The sequence below is a fragment of the Ahaetulla prasina genome, chromosome 17 (genome assembly GCF_028640845.1).
Source record: "Ahaetulla prasina isolate Xishuangbanna chromosome 17, ASM2864084v1, whole genome shotgun sequence".
Lineage (NCBI taxonomy): Eukaryota > Metazoa > Chordata > Lepidosauria > Squamata > Colubridae > Ahaetulla > Ahaetulla prasina.
Window position 1 is genome coordinate 6,584,529 of NC_080555.1, and position 17,027 is coordinate 6,601,555.

General features: G+C 43.8%; 3 protein-coding genes across 3 annotated transcripts; all 3 read left to right on the forward strand.

The window, feature by feature from the left end:
* Positions 1–2,549: 2,549 nt before the first annotated feature.
* On the forward strand, positions 2,550–7,495 carry LOC131186372 (C-reactive protein-like). The gene is made up of 4 exons (XM_058159862.1): positions 2,550–2,746; positions 3,372–3,545; positions 4,019–4,235; positions 6,713–7,495. Exons 3-4 carry the CDS (start codon positions 4,172–4,174, stop codon positions 7,315–7,317), a joined length of 669 nt encoding a protein of 222 aa, XP_058015845.1. The 5' UTR covers positions 2,550–2,746; positions 3,372–3,545; positions 4,019–4,171; the 3' UTR covers positions 7,318–7,495.
* Positions 7,496–10,550: 3,055 nt separating this feature from the next.
* On the forward strand, positions 10,551–12,946 carry LOC131186819 (mucosal pentraxin-like). Its single transcript, XM_058160744.1, is given in 3 exon segments — positions 10,551–10,704; positions 12,338–12,610; positions 12,613–12,946. Coding segments are annotated over 3 exon segments (747 nt in total). The 3' UTR covers positions 12,933–12,946.
* Positions 12,947–15,187: 2,241 nt separating this feature from the next.
* Positions 15,188–16,971, forward strand: LOC131186371 (serum amyloid P-component-like). Its single transcript, XM_058159861.1, has 2 exons — positions 15,188–15,334; positions 16,216–16,971. Exons 1-2 carry the CDS (start codon positions 15,271–15,273, stop codon positions 16,836–16,838), a joined length of 687 nt encoding a protein of 228 aa, XP_058015844.1. The 5' UTR covers positions 15,188–15,270; the 3' UTR covers positions 16,839–16,971.
* Positions 16,972–17,027: the final 56 nt, after the last annotated feature.

Consider the following 17,027-nt stretch of genomic DNA (forward strand, 5'->3'; position numbering starts at 1 on the left):
CTTCATCGATAAACCTTCTTTCCAATCGGTCTCCATGTTGTTTCCAGAGTCTTTCTTTCTCACAACTTGGAAGTGAACCAGATGGATTTTCCTTCCCAACTGTTGGTTTCATACCACAACTGGCTAAATGCAGATGTTCAGCCCATGAATATTTGGTTCGAGAAGTCAGCGATCCAGTCACAGAAAAATTACATCAGATTAACTTAGTTTGGCCTCTTGGAGCAAAAAACCATTCCTTCGGTTGGAGCATGTTGTCAGAACGTCCCTTCCTTGTGATCCTCTCTTCTACACAAGCTGTCGCAGAGAGTGACCTTCAGGAGGACTAGAAACACTCCAAGGAGGGACCTTCAAGAGGACTAGAAACATACGAGGACTAGAATCATGCCGGGAGTCACCTTCAAGAGGAAAAGAACGTTCAAAAGGACTAGACAAATACCAGGACTAGACAAATACCAGTCTTCAAGAGGACTAGAAACAGATCTAGTGATCACTGGAACCTGCCCTCCGAGTATGTTTCTTGTTTTCTTTTTTAATTAATGTATTTATTATTTTTAATTATTATTGTTTTTTTACAGTTTATTCATTTTTATTTTAAACCCACCCACCCCCCGTTTTTTACTTTTGTCTAACAGTGGGCAGTTTGTTAAACTCTGTTCCTGATCCTTTATATTTAAACTTGGTTACCCAACGCGGTTTGGCAGGGATCCTGCCCCTGTCACTTACTGTAACTCCCTCCCTGCTCGGAAATAATCGATTTCAAAAGACGGGGAAGCAAATATTGATTTGCTTGGTTCGCTTGCCATCTTTTTTTTCCCACTAAGCCCTTAAAAGACCTCCAAGCCCCTCATCCTGAGCCTGGAAAAACAAGGGTTTAATTTCCTTATTTAGCTTACTTATTAACCCGGCATGAAAAGTATTACCGGTAATTGTAGGACTGCGGATCTGTTTCCAAACCGAGAAAGACTGAGGACTGGCATTTTCCCTTGTTGCACACCAGGGTATATACACACAAACACACAAACACACACACACACACACACACACACACACACAAACACACACACACACACACACAAATACACAGATTACTCTAGCAGGCTTTCTTTTACCCAAGAAGAAAAATGGAGATATTTTTGCTACTCCTCCTCGCCTGCTTCACGGAAGCGGAGCCACCGAAAAGTAAGCGATGCGTTCATCCTGCTTGCTCTTCTCTGCACTCTTTCTAGAGTCTCAACATCTTTTTTATAGTGCGGTGACCAAAACTGGATGCAGGACTCTAGGTGCAGTTTTACTAAGACTTTCTAGAGTGGTATTAGTACCTCCCTTGATCTTGATTGTATCCCTCTGTTAATGCAATTTAGGGTTGCAATGGCTTTTTTGGCTGCCGCCGCACACTGCAGGCTCATATTTAGCTGGTTGTGCACTAAGAGTCCAAGATCCCTCTCACAGTTGCTGCTATTTCACAAAGTCTATATGTGTATTTTTGGTTTTCCTTGCCCAATTTGCTTAACAACGGGAGAAAAAAAAAAGATTTTAAAATTGGGAATGAACTGCCATGTAAGTTATGGCTTCCACTGGGGTCCGAAGTCACAGCTGTCCCCCAGAGAAGAGCCACGTGATCTCCCTCGAATTAAAATTTCGCCGCGAATTGAAAACGTATTTATTTACTCGCGTGGGGCTGGCTTAAGTTTCTGTTAAACTTTTTTTAACTTTTAAATTTTTTAAAATTTCTAAAAAAAATTTTCTTTTTTTACATTTATATCCCGCCCTTCTCCGAAGACTCAGGGCGGCTTATAGTGTATAGGGCAATAGTCTCATTCTATTTGTATATTTTTACAAAGTCAACTTATTGCCCCCCCAACAATCTGGGTCCTCATTTTACCTACCTTATAAAGGATGGAAGGCTGAGTCAACCTTGGGCCGGGCTTGAACCTGCAGTAATTGCAGGCTTTTGTGTTCTTAATAACAGGCCTTACCAGCCTGAGCTATCCGGCCCTTTTTATATAAAATTTTATATGAATTTTAATGGGTTTTTTAGATTTTAAATGTTTTAAAGTTTCGGCCAATTGTATAATAAGTTTTTTAATTTTGTTTTTAATTGTATATTGATTGTGTTTTATTTTGGCTGTAAACCGCCCTGAGTCCTTTGGGAGAAGGGCGGTATAGAAATCTAATAAATAATAATAATAAATAATAATAAAAAATAAAAAATAAAAGCGATCGTAACATGAATTACAAATCAAAGCCAGCGTAAAATTGGATCCGGTCAAAAAGTTGACATGACTTGAAGCGCTTGAATATTCTGGTCAAGGATCCAAAGCTGGATAATAACTGTCTTTGTTTGAGGTTTAAGAAGAATATCAGAGCAACGGCAACCAGTGACTTAAGAGGTTTGTTTATTGATTTATGCATCCGTCAATCAGACTGACAGACGATTAGGATGGTTGATTAAGTCCCGATTAAATGAAGTCAATTCATTCATTCCAGGGGAAACTGGGAAAACAGGAGGGACAGCTCAACGTGACCCTTGTTCTAAAGTTCAAGAGAAATATCAGACGGGTCATTCAATTGAGACGTTGACTTGATCCTGCAAGGAGGAGACGGCTCCACACCCAAGGACATCAGCCAGAGAGGGCTGCCCAGAGGTCCTGCAAGCAGCCGGTTCCTCCATTGTCCACCATGATGGTCCCCTTTCCTTCCTTCCTTCTTATCGTCGTCTGCCTGTTAGGATCCTTTGGCCAAGAAGGTGAGGCTCTATTCTATTCTATTCTATTCTATTCTATTCTATTCTATTCTATTCTATTCTACCTATCCCATCCCATCTCTATTCTGTTCTGTTCTGTTCTGTTCTGTTCTGTTCTATCCCATCCCATCCCATCCATTCATTCTATTCTATTCTATTCTATTCTATTCTATTCTATTCTATTCTATTCTATTCTATTCTAATTATTTCCATATTCTATTCTATTCTAATTATTTCCATATTCTATTCTATTCTATTCTATTCTAATTATTTCCTATTCTATTCTATTCTATTCTATTCTAATTATTTCCATATTCTATTCTATTCTATTCTAATTATTTCCATATTCTATTATTCTATTCTATTCTATTCTATTCTATTCTACTCTTTTGTATTCTAATTATTTCCATATTCTATTCTAATTATTTCCATATTCTATTCTATTCTAATTATTTCCCTATTCTATTCTATTCTATTCTATTCTATTCTATTCTATTCTATTCTATTCTATTCTATTCTAATTATTTACATATTCTATTATTCTATTCTATTCTACTCTATTCTATTCTAATTATTTCCATATTCTATTTTCTATTCTAGTCTATTATTTTCTATTTTCTATTTTCAGTTTTCTATTTCTCTATTTCCGAAGTTTCGAAGTGGACATGTGGAACCCACATATTTGACACTGGGCCCAGTTAAGTCGATCGAAAGTTCAGCAGTTCAAATCCGTCATGCCGTGTAAGGGGGCGAGCTCCCATGACTTGTCCCAGCTTCTGCCAACCTAGCAGTCTGAAAGCAGGTAAAAAAAAATGCAAGTAGAAAAACAGGGACCACCTTTGATGGGAAGGGAAGAGCGTTCCGTGCGCCTTTGGCGTTGAGTCATGCCGGCCACATGACCATGGAGACGTCTTCGGACAGCGCTGGCTCTTCGGCTTTGAAACGGAGAAGAGTACCGCCCCCTAGAGTCGGGAACAACTAGCACATACGTGCGAGGGGAACCTTTACCTTTACCTTTAAGGGACGGGTGACATATTGACGTAGACAAAACCAGGGGAAAGCTCAGAATAACCCGGGCAGGGGATCCAGAATGGCGACAATGAATAATAACTGCCTTTGTTTCAGATTTAAGAAAAACATCAAAAGTTGACGTGGCTTTGAGGTGTTTTATTTTTAATCTGTGGGTCAATCCATCAGATTTGCGAGCTGCTGAAATGGTTGATTGAGTCCTGATTAAATGTTATCATTTCATTCATGGGGAAACTGGGAAAACAGAAGTGACAGCTCGGCCTGCCTCTTCTTCTACGTTCAAGAGGAACATCAAGACAGGTGTCATCATTGGAGAAGCTGAAGAAGACATCGCTCTGCACCCACGGACATCAGAACAAGAATTCCTGCAACCAGCTGGTTCCTCCATCGTCCACCAAGATGGTCCTCCTTCCTTCCCTCTTTCTCATCCTCGCCTGCCTGTCAGGATCCTTTGGTTATGAAGGTGAGGCTTAAACCCATGTAGGAGCAGCTCCCTCTGTCCATGGAAGGTCCTCTGGTCTCCAGAAGCTGGGTGAAATCTGCTGAACTTTTCTTTCTTTCTTTTTTGAAAAAATATTTTTATTGAACATATTTCACCATCTTATATCACATTTACAATCTTTACAGCGCTCCAGCATCATTAATACTCATACACACATAACAATCACATTCCTTATTCTTCCTTTAACTATACACATTATCTTTGAATTTTAGTATACACTCTTAAGTTACCTTTATATTTAGCCTGTACTTCTATTCTCTAACTATTTGTACTACGTATGTGTCCCAGACCAAACAGTATTCCGGTTCCTTCCTTCCTTCCTTCCTTCCTTCCTTCCTTCCTTCCTTCCTTCCTTCCTTCCTTCCTTCCTTCCTTTCTTTCTAACCTTTATTAACATTTTAAATCCTAAAATACAAGTTAAAACACATCTATAACAAAAAATACATCAGTAATAATTATACAATTCAACGTCATTCTGACAGTACCTAATTCTTAACTTTGTACATCTATTCCCAAATATTCCTACTTAATCAATGTATTTAAACACATTTTTGTATCTTATTTTATTCTATACGTTCCTTATTTTTAATTTTTATCCATTGGTACCAATTTTCCCAAGTTAAATAGTATTCTGAGTCCCCTCTTTCTTTTAATTCCAACTTTAGCCTGTCCATCTCCACACAATCTAATACCTTTTTGATCACCATTCCATCGGAGGGCATGCTGTCCTGTTTCTAGTTTTGCTCAGAGGCAACTCTGGCCGCAGTTGTTATGTGCAATATAATATATTGAATTTTCTTACTGCAGTTTCCCCTTATTATATATATAAAAAAAAAAACCTGGCGAAAGGATCGTAAAGTGGGGCGCATCTCAACACCCACCTTGCTTAGCAACGGAAATTCTAGGTAGTTCCCATTGGTGGTCGTAAATCGAGGACTTGCTGTAATCCAGGATCTTCCCCTTTTTGAAAATCTCAGCTGCTTTTATCGTTCTGTCGCTATTTCGTGAAACATTTTATGACAGCAATATTTCCAGTGCGATTACAAAAGATCAGGGTTTAGGCTGCTGACCTGGAGTAGCGGTTGAGTAATTTTTCCTCCTCTGTTAAAAAGGAATGCATTAAACATGAACCCCAAATCTTGGTATTGATCTTTAAAGTGGAAAAGTTGCACTTTTCTCTTTTCCAGGCTCAAGTTTGCCCTTTGTGTGTCACTTCCACGTTGCCATTTGGGTCGGACATAAAGGGGCTATAAATTTATCATCTTAGGAGGAACTTATGACAACCTTACAGAGCACATAAATTTAAAACTGGGCAGCAATCGATTAAAAAGCATAAGAGAACGAGAAAGAATCTTCAGAGTAGCCCTGGAATTATCATCAAAATAAAATTTGAATTAGAAATTTGAAGCGGCCTCTTCGGTTCCAGTTAAATGAACGCAAGACGAAAATATATATATACATCAGCTTCGGATTTGCTTGACTATCAAAACGGATGCAATAAGAGTGGCAAACACAAACTTTGTGAAATTAAATAAAATGGAAACGTTGCCTGTGGTCAGAGCTGTTCACGTATGGTACATTTTACCGACCTCGGAAGGACGATCGAAGCCTGAGTCAACCTTGAGCCAGTCAGGATCGAACGCCTGGAGTGAGCAGGGAGTTAGCCCGCAGTACTGCATTCTGACCACTGGGAAGGAAGGAAGGAAGGAAGGAAGAAAGGAAGGAGGGAGGGAGGGAGGGACGGACAGGGTGGGAGGGAGGAGGAAGGGAGCGAGGGAAGGAAGGAAGGACATGGAGGGAAGGAAGGAAGGAGGGACAGGGTGGGAGGGAAGGAGGAAAGAAGGAAGGACAAGGTTAGGAGGGAGGAAGGACATGGAAGGAAGGAAGGAGGGACAGGAAGGAGGAGAGAGGAAGGAAGGAAGGAAGGAAGGAAGGAAGGAAGGAAGGAAGGAAGGGGGGACAGGGAGGGAGGAAGGAAGGAAGGAAGAAAGGAGGGACAGGGGGGAGGAAGGGAGGGAGGGAGGGAGGGAGGAAGGAAGGAAGGAAGGAAGGAAGGAAGGAAGGAAGGAAAGAGGGAAAGTAAATGAAGAAATTCTCTTCTCTTCTCTTCTCTTCTCTTCTCTTCTCTTCTCTTCTCTTCTCTTCTCTTCCCTTCCCTTCCCTTCCCTTCCCTTCCCTTATTCTATTTTGTTCTGTTCTGTTCCAGGTTTGGATGTTTCTGGATCCAAAACAAACAATGGCCGGGGCACCTAATCATCGCCCTGACACTTGTCAAAACAGGGATTTGTCAGAAAGCTGTTTTTCCCACTTGACTTGCTCAGGCCTCAAACGCCTCTCATCTGTCCGTTGTGTAGCTGCTGGCAGCTTTCCTTCAACTCCCGCTTCCTCCATCTTAGGCAGGTCTCCCGCTAACCGAGAGGTCTTTTGTCTCCATCCAGATCTCCACAAGAAGGTCTTCGTTTTCCCGTCCGGTAACAAGAAGGCCATTGTGCAGGTGAACGCCTCCCTTCAGGATCCCTTAACCACCTTCACCGTCTGCCTGAGGTTCAACCCCCTCCAGTTCCGTCCTTATACCCTCTTCTACTACTCCACCAAGCCCAACGGCAAGGGCTTCCAGATCACCAAGCCCAACCCCAGCCAGTTCAACCTCCAAATAGGTGGGATGACCCAAATTGTCGCCCTCCAGAAGGCGTCAACTTTGGAGTGGCAGCACATCTGCGTGGCCTGGAACTCCACCACTGGACTGGTCCATTTTTGGTACAACGGTGAGCTTCTCCCTCGCTTTGTGATGAAAAAGGGTTACAAGCTCAGCGAAAACGGGACCATCTTTTTAGGGCACGACCGCGATTCGTGGGGGAAGAGAGAGTGCTTCGTGGGGGAGATGGCGGACGTCAACCTGTGGCGGCAGGTCTTGAAACCCGACAAAATTAATTTGGTTAAGAAAAAAGACGAAGTCCCTGATTCGCTGGTCAGCTGGAGGGCCCTGAACTATACCGTTCAGGGTGACATCCACGTTGAAGAGGCTCTGCACCAGGTTTCTTGAGTTTCTGGAAATGTAGAGATGTAGGAGAAAAAAATAAGAAAAAAGAATTGTGTGTGTGTGTGCGTTGGGGGGAATGTGTAGTTTTGCAATGTGTTGCAAATAGCTGATCGTGATTGAGTTGTAGACGATCCACGCCCGCAAATCACAAGTGGGCCTTTGATAACCTTGCAATAAAATTAGCCGCTTATTCATGCTACGTCGAACGGTTTCTTTTTATTTACTTTTTTCCAACTGAAAAAAAGAATCCCGAGAATAGAGGGTAGGTGGAGCCCCATCTTAGGACGGTTCGGTGAGTGAGCGTTCGGAGTTACGACGGCACTGAAAAACAGGAACCCGCGACAATTTTTTTTTTCACACCAGTGACCTAGGTCACTTGGTTTTACATTCTTCATGCCTGACATATTTTTTTTCCATGTTTTATTTATTTTATTTATATCACACTCGATTTTCATCAAACAGTGTATATTCTGGATACAATTATATTTTGATAGTCGTATTTATACATCTTCGTTATCTTTAGTCATCACTATCATATTAATCATATAATAATATTATGATATTTCAATATAATTGAAGCTGAAGTAGTCTTCGACAGGAAGGACATTGAAATAGATGATTCTATGAGTTAAACTCAGGTCTTGTCGAAGGCGGCATAGTTCTAAATTTTCTAAACCCAGGATTTCAAGTCTGGTGGCATCTTCTCTTCTCAACCAGCCTGGTCTTAGTTGAGAAGGAGAAGGTGGCCTTGTGTCTTTCCAAGGAGTTCCAGAGGCCCTTTGAGGATCTGAAATACACACTGAGTCCAACACCAAATCCAACACCAAAACTGGATGCAATATTCTAAGGCCACACTTGGAATATTGCATCCAGTTTTGGTCGCCACGATGTAAAAAAGATGTTGAGACTCTAGAAAGAGTGCAGAGAAGAGCAACAAAGATGATTAGGGGACTGGAGGCTAAAACATATGAAGAACGGTTGCAGGAACTCTGTATGCCTAGTTTAATAAAAAGAAGGATTAGGGGAGACATGATCGCAGTGTTCCAATATCTCAGGGGTTGCCACAAAGAAGAGGGAGTCGGGCTGTTCTCCAAAGCACCTGAGGGTAGAACAAGAAGCAATGGGTGGAAACTGATCAAGGAAAGAAGCAACTTAGAACTAAGGAGAAATTTCCTGACAGTTAGAACAATTAATAAGTGGAACGACTTGCCTGCAGAAGTTGTGAATGCTCCAACACTGGAAATTTTTAAGAAAATGTTGGATAACCATCTGACTGAGATGGTGTAGGGTTTCCTGCCTGGGCAGGGGGTTGGACTAGAAGGCCTCCAAGGTCCCTTCCAACTCTGTTATTATATTATATTATATTATATTATATTATATTATATTATATTATATTATATTATATTATATTATATTATATTATATTATATTATATTATATTATATTATATTATATTATATTATATATATTATATTATATTATTATACTCTCACAACCTCTTCAGCACTGTGATGGACAACTAACATACAATGGTTTCTCCAATGGTGAATTCTAAAGCCAGGAGCAACTGAGAAGTAAGTTAAAGCAGGGTTACCTCTAGATAGTAGGAAGAGGCAGTCCTCCGCTGACAATCAATTGTTTAGTAACGATTCAGTGCTACAACGGCACTGAAAAAAAGGCAACTTGCAACCAGTCTTCCGTAGAGTAGTAGATGGTCATTAAGATGGCCATCCTGGCCCATCTCATAATTCTACCAAAACTTGCTTCAGTAATAGAGTCAAGAAATTATGGGGCACCACCCTTGATGCTTCACTGCACATCAGCATAACCACTGTATTTTTAGCTGTTTCGTTCTCTCTTTCCTACATACGTGTACTTTCGGTCATGCCTGCGCGGTCTGAGGGAGAGTTCAGCTAAAGTGCATATCTCGCACCTGTGACACAGCCCTTCCCATCGCACGATGTAAACTTTTCCTATATACAAATGCTTGTGTGAATATAAGGGAAAGTACAAAACTGTGTGGACACGCTTTGAAATGAACGCTACGCGCTGAAAACAAACTCTTGCTCAATAAAGGATGTGGGAACACGCTTGCTCGCACACTGATAACCATCTCTCGAGTCTCTCGTGTGCAATTACTGAAAACCAACAGTCTTCGCACTTACAACCGAGCCAAGTCAAAAGAGGAAGCCAGATTTGCTTAATGGCCGCGTGACTCGCTGAGCAACTGCAGTGGTTTGCTTAAAAAAAAACAAAAAAACAACGGCGGCGAAAGGATCGTAAAATGGGGCGCATCCCAGCACCCACCTTGCTTAGCAACGGAAATTCTAGGTAGTTCCCATTTGTGGTTGTAAATTGAGGACTTCGACCCTCTTTTTGAAAATCTCAGCTGCTTTTATCATTCGATCGCTATTTTGTTAAAAATTTTATGGCAATATTTCCACTGAGATTACAAAGATCAGGGGTTAGGTTGCCAGGGTTTATGAAATTCTCATTAAATTGTTATGAGGCTCAAGTTAAAAAAAGCATTTTATCGAACATCAGCAAAGGTAAATAAAACGACGCAGGCCGCTAAACCTTTTATCTACAAGGAATAGAATTCTAAAAAAATAGCTAAATGGTTTAAACTGATTAACCAGGTTATAAAAAGGTAAAAGTTCCCCTCGCACATACGTGCTCGTCGTTCCTGACTCTAGGGGGCGGTGCTCATCTCCGTTTCAAAGCCGAAGAGCCAGCGCTGTCCGAAGACGTCTCCGTGGTCATGTGGCCGGCATGACTCGATGCCAAAGGCGCACAGAAAACACTGTTCCCTTCCCACCAAAGGTGGTCCCTATTTTTTCTACTTGCATTTGTTTTTACGTGCTTTCGAACTGCTAGGTTGGCAGAAGCTGGGACAAGGAACAGGAGCTCACCCCGTTACACAGCAGCACGAGGGATTCGAACAGCCGAACTGCCGACTTTTTGATCGACAAGCTCAGCATCTTAGCCACTGAGCCACTGCATCCCTCTTATACAAGTTAATAGAGAGAAAAAATGTGGTTTTATATTGCAAGAGGCTTTATTGATGCCATGATAAAAAAACCGAACATTTTATAGGATTTTGAGGAATGCTGCTTAACGGGAAAACTCATTTCTGAGTTTTTTTTTAAAAAAAATATCCTGTTGGAACCAGCTAGACAAGATAATCTGGCTGTGTTTTTCTCCAAGCATGTATAAATTTCACACGTGCAGGTTGGATGCCCACAACCACGAGCTCGTTGGAGGACGAGAGACGTCTGGGGAACAGACCGATCCAGAAGAGATCTGTGCTTAACCAGACCTTCAGCATGGAGAGTCTGCGTCCCTTTCTCTTCATTCCCGCCACCTTGCTGGGAGCTTTGGCTCAACAAGGTGAGTGAAATCTTGACCAAGGAGATTACCCCCTCCTGGAAATCATGCACATGCACTGAAGAGTTATGTCTGGGGAATCTGCACATTGCAGTGGTCACCAGAATATAAAAAAGATGTTGAGACTCTGGAAAGAATGCAGAGAAGAGCAACAAGAATGATTAGGGGGCTGGAGGTTAAAGCATACGATAAATGGTTACAGGATTTCGGTATGCCCCTTTCTCTTCATTCTTGCCACCTGAGAGCTTTGGCTCAACAAGTATGGTTGCAGGAATTGGGGATGTCTAGTTTAATGAAAAGAAGGACTAGGGGAGACATGATAGCAAAATTCAAATATTTGAGGGGCTACTGCAAAGATGAGGTGGTCAAACTATATTCCAAAGTACCAAAAAAGGTAAGATGAGAAACAATGGGTGGAAACTAACCAAGGAGAGAAGCAACCAGGGACTAAGGAGACATTAAGGGGCGTGCATAAGAGCACCGAGTGGGATGCGGTGGCTCAGGGGCTAGGACGTTGAGCTTGTCGATCGAAAGGTGGCCAGCTCGGCGGTTCGAATCCCTAGTGCTGCAGTGTAATAGGGTGAGCTCCCATTACTTGTCCCAGCTTCTGCCAACCTAAGCAGTTTCGAAAGCACGTAAAAATGCAAGTAGAAAAAATAGGGACCACCTTTGGTGGGAAGGGAAGAGCGTTCCATGCGCCTTTGGCGTTGAGTCATGTCGGCCACATGACCACGGAGACGTCTTCGGACAGCGCTGGCTCTTCGGCTTTGAAACGGAGATGAGCACCGCCCCCTAGAGTCGGCAACGACTAGCACGTATGTGCGAGGGGAACCTTTACCTTTATAAGAGCACCAGCGTGCCTACCGTTCCTGTCCTAATGTTCCCTTTGGTTGTATCCAATTCATATGGTTATTTCATGCTTATATATGTATTGTTGCGTTTGACAAATAAATAAATAAATAAATAAAAATTTCCTGACAGTGAGAAAAATCTACCAGTGGAACAGCCTATATTTAGAAGTTGTTCACTGGAAGCTTTTAAGAAAAGACTGGACAACCATTTATCTGAATGGCGGAGGGCAGAGGTCCCCCGGGTTGCGGCCATGGTCTATTTAGAACCGGACCATGCGAGAGGCAAGACCGGCGCGTTACGCGCACACAGCTCAATTCGCTCTCTTTTGCAATCCCTTCAACTTACCTATGTTTGACTATTATGAAGTAGTCGAAGACTACTTCAGCTTCAATCGCAACAATACACGAGCACACAATAGATTTAAGCTTAATGTGAACCGCTCCAATCTTGATTGCAGAAAATATGACTTCAGTAACAGAGTTTGTTAATGCTTGGAATGCACTACCTGACTCTGTGGTCCCTTCCCAAAATCCCCAAAGCTTTAACCAAAAACTGTCTACTATTGACCTCACCCCATTCCTAAGAGGTCTGTAACGGGCGTGCATAAGAGCACAAACGCGCCTACCGTTCCTGTCCTATTGTTTTCCTTTCGTTATATCCAATTAATATAGTTTTTACATACTCATACTCATATATATGCTTATATATTGTATAATTATTTCATGCTTATGCTTATATATACTGTGTGACAAAAATAAAATAAAATAAATGTTTCCATCCGCAGATCTCAGGAACCAGGTTTTTGTGTTCCCAGAGGCTTCCAACACAGCCCACGTGGTACTTCAAGCCAACCTGAAAAATCCCCTGACCAGCTTCACCGTTTGCGAGAGTCTCTACACGGATCTGACGCGGGCCTACACCACGTTTTCGTACGCCACCGCAGCGAGCGACAACGATATCATCGTCTACAAGGCCAGCCCCACCGACTACGAGTTTTATTTGGGAAGGTCCAAGGTGACCTTTAAGGTCCCGGCTTCCCAGTGTGGGTGGGAACATGTCTACGTGGGATAGCGGAACTGTGGCTGAACGGGGTCCTTTTGCCCAGGAAGGGGATCGGGAAAGGTTACGCCGTCAGTCAGAACGCGTCCATCGTCCTGGGCCAGGATCAAGATTTTGTGGGGGGTGGGTTTGATAGCAGAGAATCTCTGGTGGGGGAACTCAATGTTTTATATTTCTTCGACCGGGTGCTGACACCCCGAGAAATGGCTTTACTGAGGAAAAATCTCTTTGCAGGCAAAGCCATCATTAGCTGGAGAGCGTTGTTCTACCAGATCAAGGGTTACGTGGTGGTTAAGCCCCTGAAGGGTCATTTTGTGTGAGCCTCAAAGATACGGCACCGAATCTGGAAAAATCAGCCTTCCTAAAAAAATAATAATAATAATAATAATGGAGGTGTTGCATTGAAAATAATAATAATAAAGAAAAATAAAACACTCGAAGTTCCTTGTGTCTCCTTCGCAGTTGATGCTCAGGCATGTTGCGGCCGTTGTGTACAGTTGGTGAAGGTCATTCAACCAAAAACTTTCTACTATTGACCTCACCCCATTCCTAAGAGGACCATAAGGGGCGTGCATAAGCACACAAACGTGCCTACCGTTCCTGCCCTATTGTTTTTCTTTTCTTCTTCCTATATATATATATATATGCTTATACCTCCTAATATTTACTCATATATGTGTTTATATACTATATAATATTTTTGTACGATGCCTACATATATTGTTGTGACAAAATAAATAAATAAATAAATAAATAAATAAAATAAATCATTCAGGTTCTACAGCTGCCCGGCTCAAGGAAGCGACTATGCAGTGAACAGTCATAAAGCAATTTTTTTTTTTTTTGTTTACATTTATACCCCGCCCTTCTCCGAAGACTCAGGGCGGCTTACAGTGTATAAGGCAATAGTCTCATTCTATTTGTATATTTTTACAAAGTCAACTTATTGCCCCCCCAACAATCTGGGTCCTCATTTTACCTACCTTATAAAGGATGGAAGGCTGAGTCAACCTTGGGCCGGGCTCGAACCTGCAGTAATTGCAGGCTACTGTGTTCTTAATAACAGGCTTTTACCAGCGTGAGCTAAACCGGCCCCCTTTGAAAGACATTATGATTTTTCCAAAGAAGTTGCTCATAACTGTAGTCCCCTTCTTCTTCCTCCTCCTCCTCCTTTCACTTCAAATTTGTCTGCCTTCTTTCCTTCTCTTCTTCCTTCCTTCCTTCCTTCCTTCCTTCTTCCCAGCTTCTCCTCTTTGTCCCTCCAACCCCTTCCCCCCTCCCTTCCCCTTCCAATTCTCCTTCCTTCCTATCTTCCTCCCTCCCCCCTCCAATTATCCTTCCTTCCTTCCTTTCTCCCTTTCTCCTCCATCCCCTTCCCGTCTCCTTCCTTCCACCTCCTTTCTTCCTCTCCCTCCTCCCTTCCATTCTCCTTCCTCCTCCTTCCTTCCTTCCTCCTCCTCCTCCTCCCTCCCTTCCAATTCTCCTTCCTTCCTATCTTCCTCCTCCCTCCAATTATCCTTCCTTCCTTCCTTTCTCCCTTTCTCCTCCATCCCCTTCCCGTCTCCTTCCTTCCAATTCTCCTTTCTTCCTCCTCCCCTTCCTTCTCCTTCCCCAACAATTCTCCTTCCTCTCCCTCCCTCCCTCCCTTCCTTCTCCTTCCCCAACAATTCTCCTTCCTCCTCCTCCTTCCTCCCTTCAAATTCTCCTTCCTTCCTTTCCTTCCTTCCTCCCTCCTTCCCTCCCTCCATCCCCCTTCCCGTCTCCTTTACCTTCCTTCCTTCCTTTCTTTCCTCCCTCTCTCCCTCCCCCCTCTTTCCCTTCCCTTCACCTTCCAATCCTCTCTCCTTCCCTTCCTCTTCCAATTCTACTCCCTCCCTCCCTGCCTTCCTCATCTCAGCCTGTTCTCTTGCTTGCCCCCCATAAACCTCTTGAACTCTCCGGTATGGGATTCCAGCTTGCCCCCTTCTCTGTCCTTGAATGAGAGGTTCTCCTTCCTCAAAGCCACCCAGCCCTCTTTAGGGAAGGATATGGGGACAAAACGGCCAGTCTAGGAAACGGCGCAATGATCTCCGTTTAGGCTTGAACGACTGAGCGTCCCAAAGCCCAAGATCGAAGGGCCTTCAAAAGACCTGAGCCATCCCTTCTTTCTCCACCCATCGTCTTCTAGACCAGGAATGTCCAACCTTGGCAAGGTCTGAGGACCTCAATTCTGGACACCCCAGGTCTAGTCTTTTTCTGACCTTCAAAGGAACCTCCCACCCAGGACATCCCAAAAATGGCAACCGAAACACATCCGAGAGTGAAGGGAAACACAACGGAAGGGCCCTCCGAGCTATTTCGATGGTGCATCTAATCAGTTAAGATAAAAATCGAGCTCCTAATATACCTCTCCACAGGTAATAGTTAACGAATATATTATGGAGATTAGAAAGCACGACACAATGCAAATACTTTCTCGTGGGAAAGTCCCAGGACGAAATTTACGGTAAATACTCCTTTTTGTTCTGGGTTCAATATCTGAGGAATGTCCCAGAATTTCACCATTTGAAGAGTTGACTTGGTCCTGTGAGGAGGACACAGCTCTGCACCCAAGGATATTGGCACAAGAGAGCTGCCCAGAGTTCCTGTTGCCAGCCGGTTCCTCCATCGTCCACCAGGATGATCCTCCTTCCTTCCTTCCTTCTTATCCTCGCCTGCCTGTCAGGGTCCTTTGGTTATGAAGGTGAGGCTCAAACCTGTGTAGGAGCGGCTCCATCTGTCCATGGAAGATCCTCTGGTCTCCAGAAGCTGGGCGAAATCTGTTGAGCTTTTCACTGGCATTGCTCTCAATGGAGCCATTGGATCTTCTGTTCATGGGAGAGCTGGTTGGTCAGGGAGAAGGTCGAATGCTAAGGCTGTGGGTTGGTTTCCTCACAAGATCCTTCTGGGGTGGCCTCAGCCCAAGCCGAGGTAGGAATCTCCATGAGTAAGGAGGGACTTGAACTCCTGTCCATCATCTCCTTCCTCCCTCCCTCTCTTCCTCCCTCCCTCCCTCCCTCCCTCCCTTCCCATCTATACTTCATCTATCACCTTCCTTCCTCTCTCCCTTCCTTCCTTCCTTTCTTTCCATCCATACCTCATCTATCACCTACCTTCCTTCCTTCCTCCCTCCCTCCCTAGCTTCCTTCCTTCCTAGCTTCCTCCCTCCCTCCCTTTCCATCCACACCTCATCTTATCTATCACCTTCCTTCCTTTCCTTCATTCCTTCCTTTCTTCCTTCCTTCCTTCCTCCTTCCTCCCTCCCTCCCTCCCTCCTTCCTTCCTTTCTTTCTTTCTTCCTGCCTTCCTTCCTTCCATTCCTCCCTCCCTTCTCTCCTTTTCCATCCACACCTCATCTCATCTATCACCTCCCTTCCTCCCCTTCTTTCCTTCCTTCCTCCCTCCCTCCCTCCCTTCCTCAGCTCGGCCTATTTTCATGCTTTCATGCTAGGGCCAGTGATTCCTAGATGGAAGAACGTAATTTGATGGCCTCTCTACTGGGCATAAAACGGGCCATGTGACACCAACCCTTGCTCTACAAGGCTGGTGTCCTGCTGACCAGGATCCTTTTTGTCCCCTTTCTAGATCTCTGGAACAAGGTCTTTGCATTCCCAGCACCCTCAGCCACGGCCGCCGTGGTTCTCCACATCTCCAACCAGCAACCCTTGACCAAGTTGACCGTCTGCTTGAGATACTACACCCTCCTGGCCCGTCCGTACGGCCTCTTCTCTTACGCCACCCGCTCCAGCGACAACGATTTCCTGATCTTCAAGAACCAACCCAACGAGTATTCCATTTACATCGGTGGTTCAGCGGCAAATTTCAAGGTCCCTGAGAAGGAGAAACCGAGCTGGGACCACATCTGCGTGTCCTGGGATTCCAGCAACGGGCTAGTCCGGTTGTGGCTGAACGGAGAACCCCTCCCTCGACAGGGACTGAAAAAGGGTTACAGCATCAGCCCCGAGGCCTCCATCGTGGTGGGGCAGGACCAGGATAACTTCGGAGCGGGCTTTGACATCAACCAGTCCTTCGTGGGGGAGATTTCGGAAGTCAACCTGTGGCCCCGGGTGCTGAGCCCTGCTGAGGTTAGGTTGTCTAAGAACAACGTGGTGGTTTCTGGCCCTCTGCTTAACTGGGGGTCCCTGAGCTACATCAAGAGTGAGGTCTTTGTGGAGGATTTCCTGGCTCCCCAAAATGCGTGCATCTGAGAAAGGAAGGAAGGAAGGAAGGAAGGGAAAAAGAAAGAAAAAAGGAAAGGAAAACATTTTCTTTGGGGGGGAAAAAATCTGTACTTCTGTAATAGCTCAAGTGGCTGTTAATGAATTACAGGCAGGCGATCCATGTTTGAAAAGCATTCCAGTTTGTTTATCAATAAAATTAGCTTGGTTTTTTTTGGT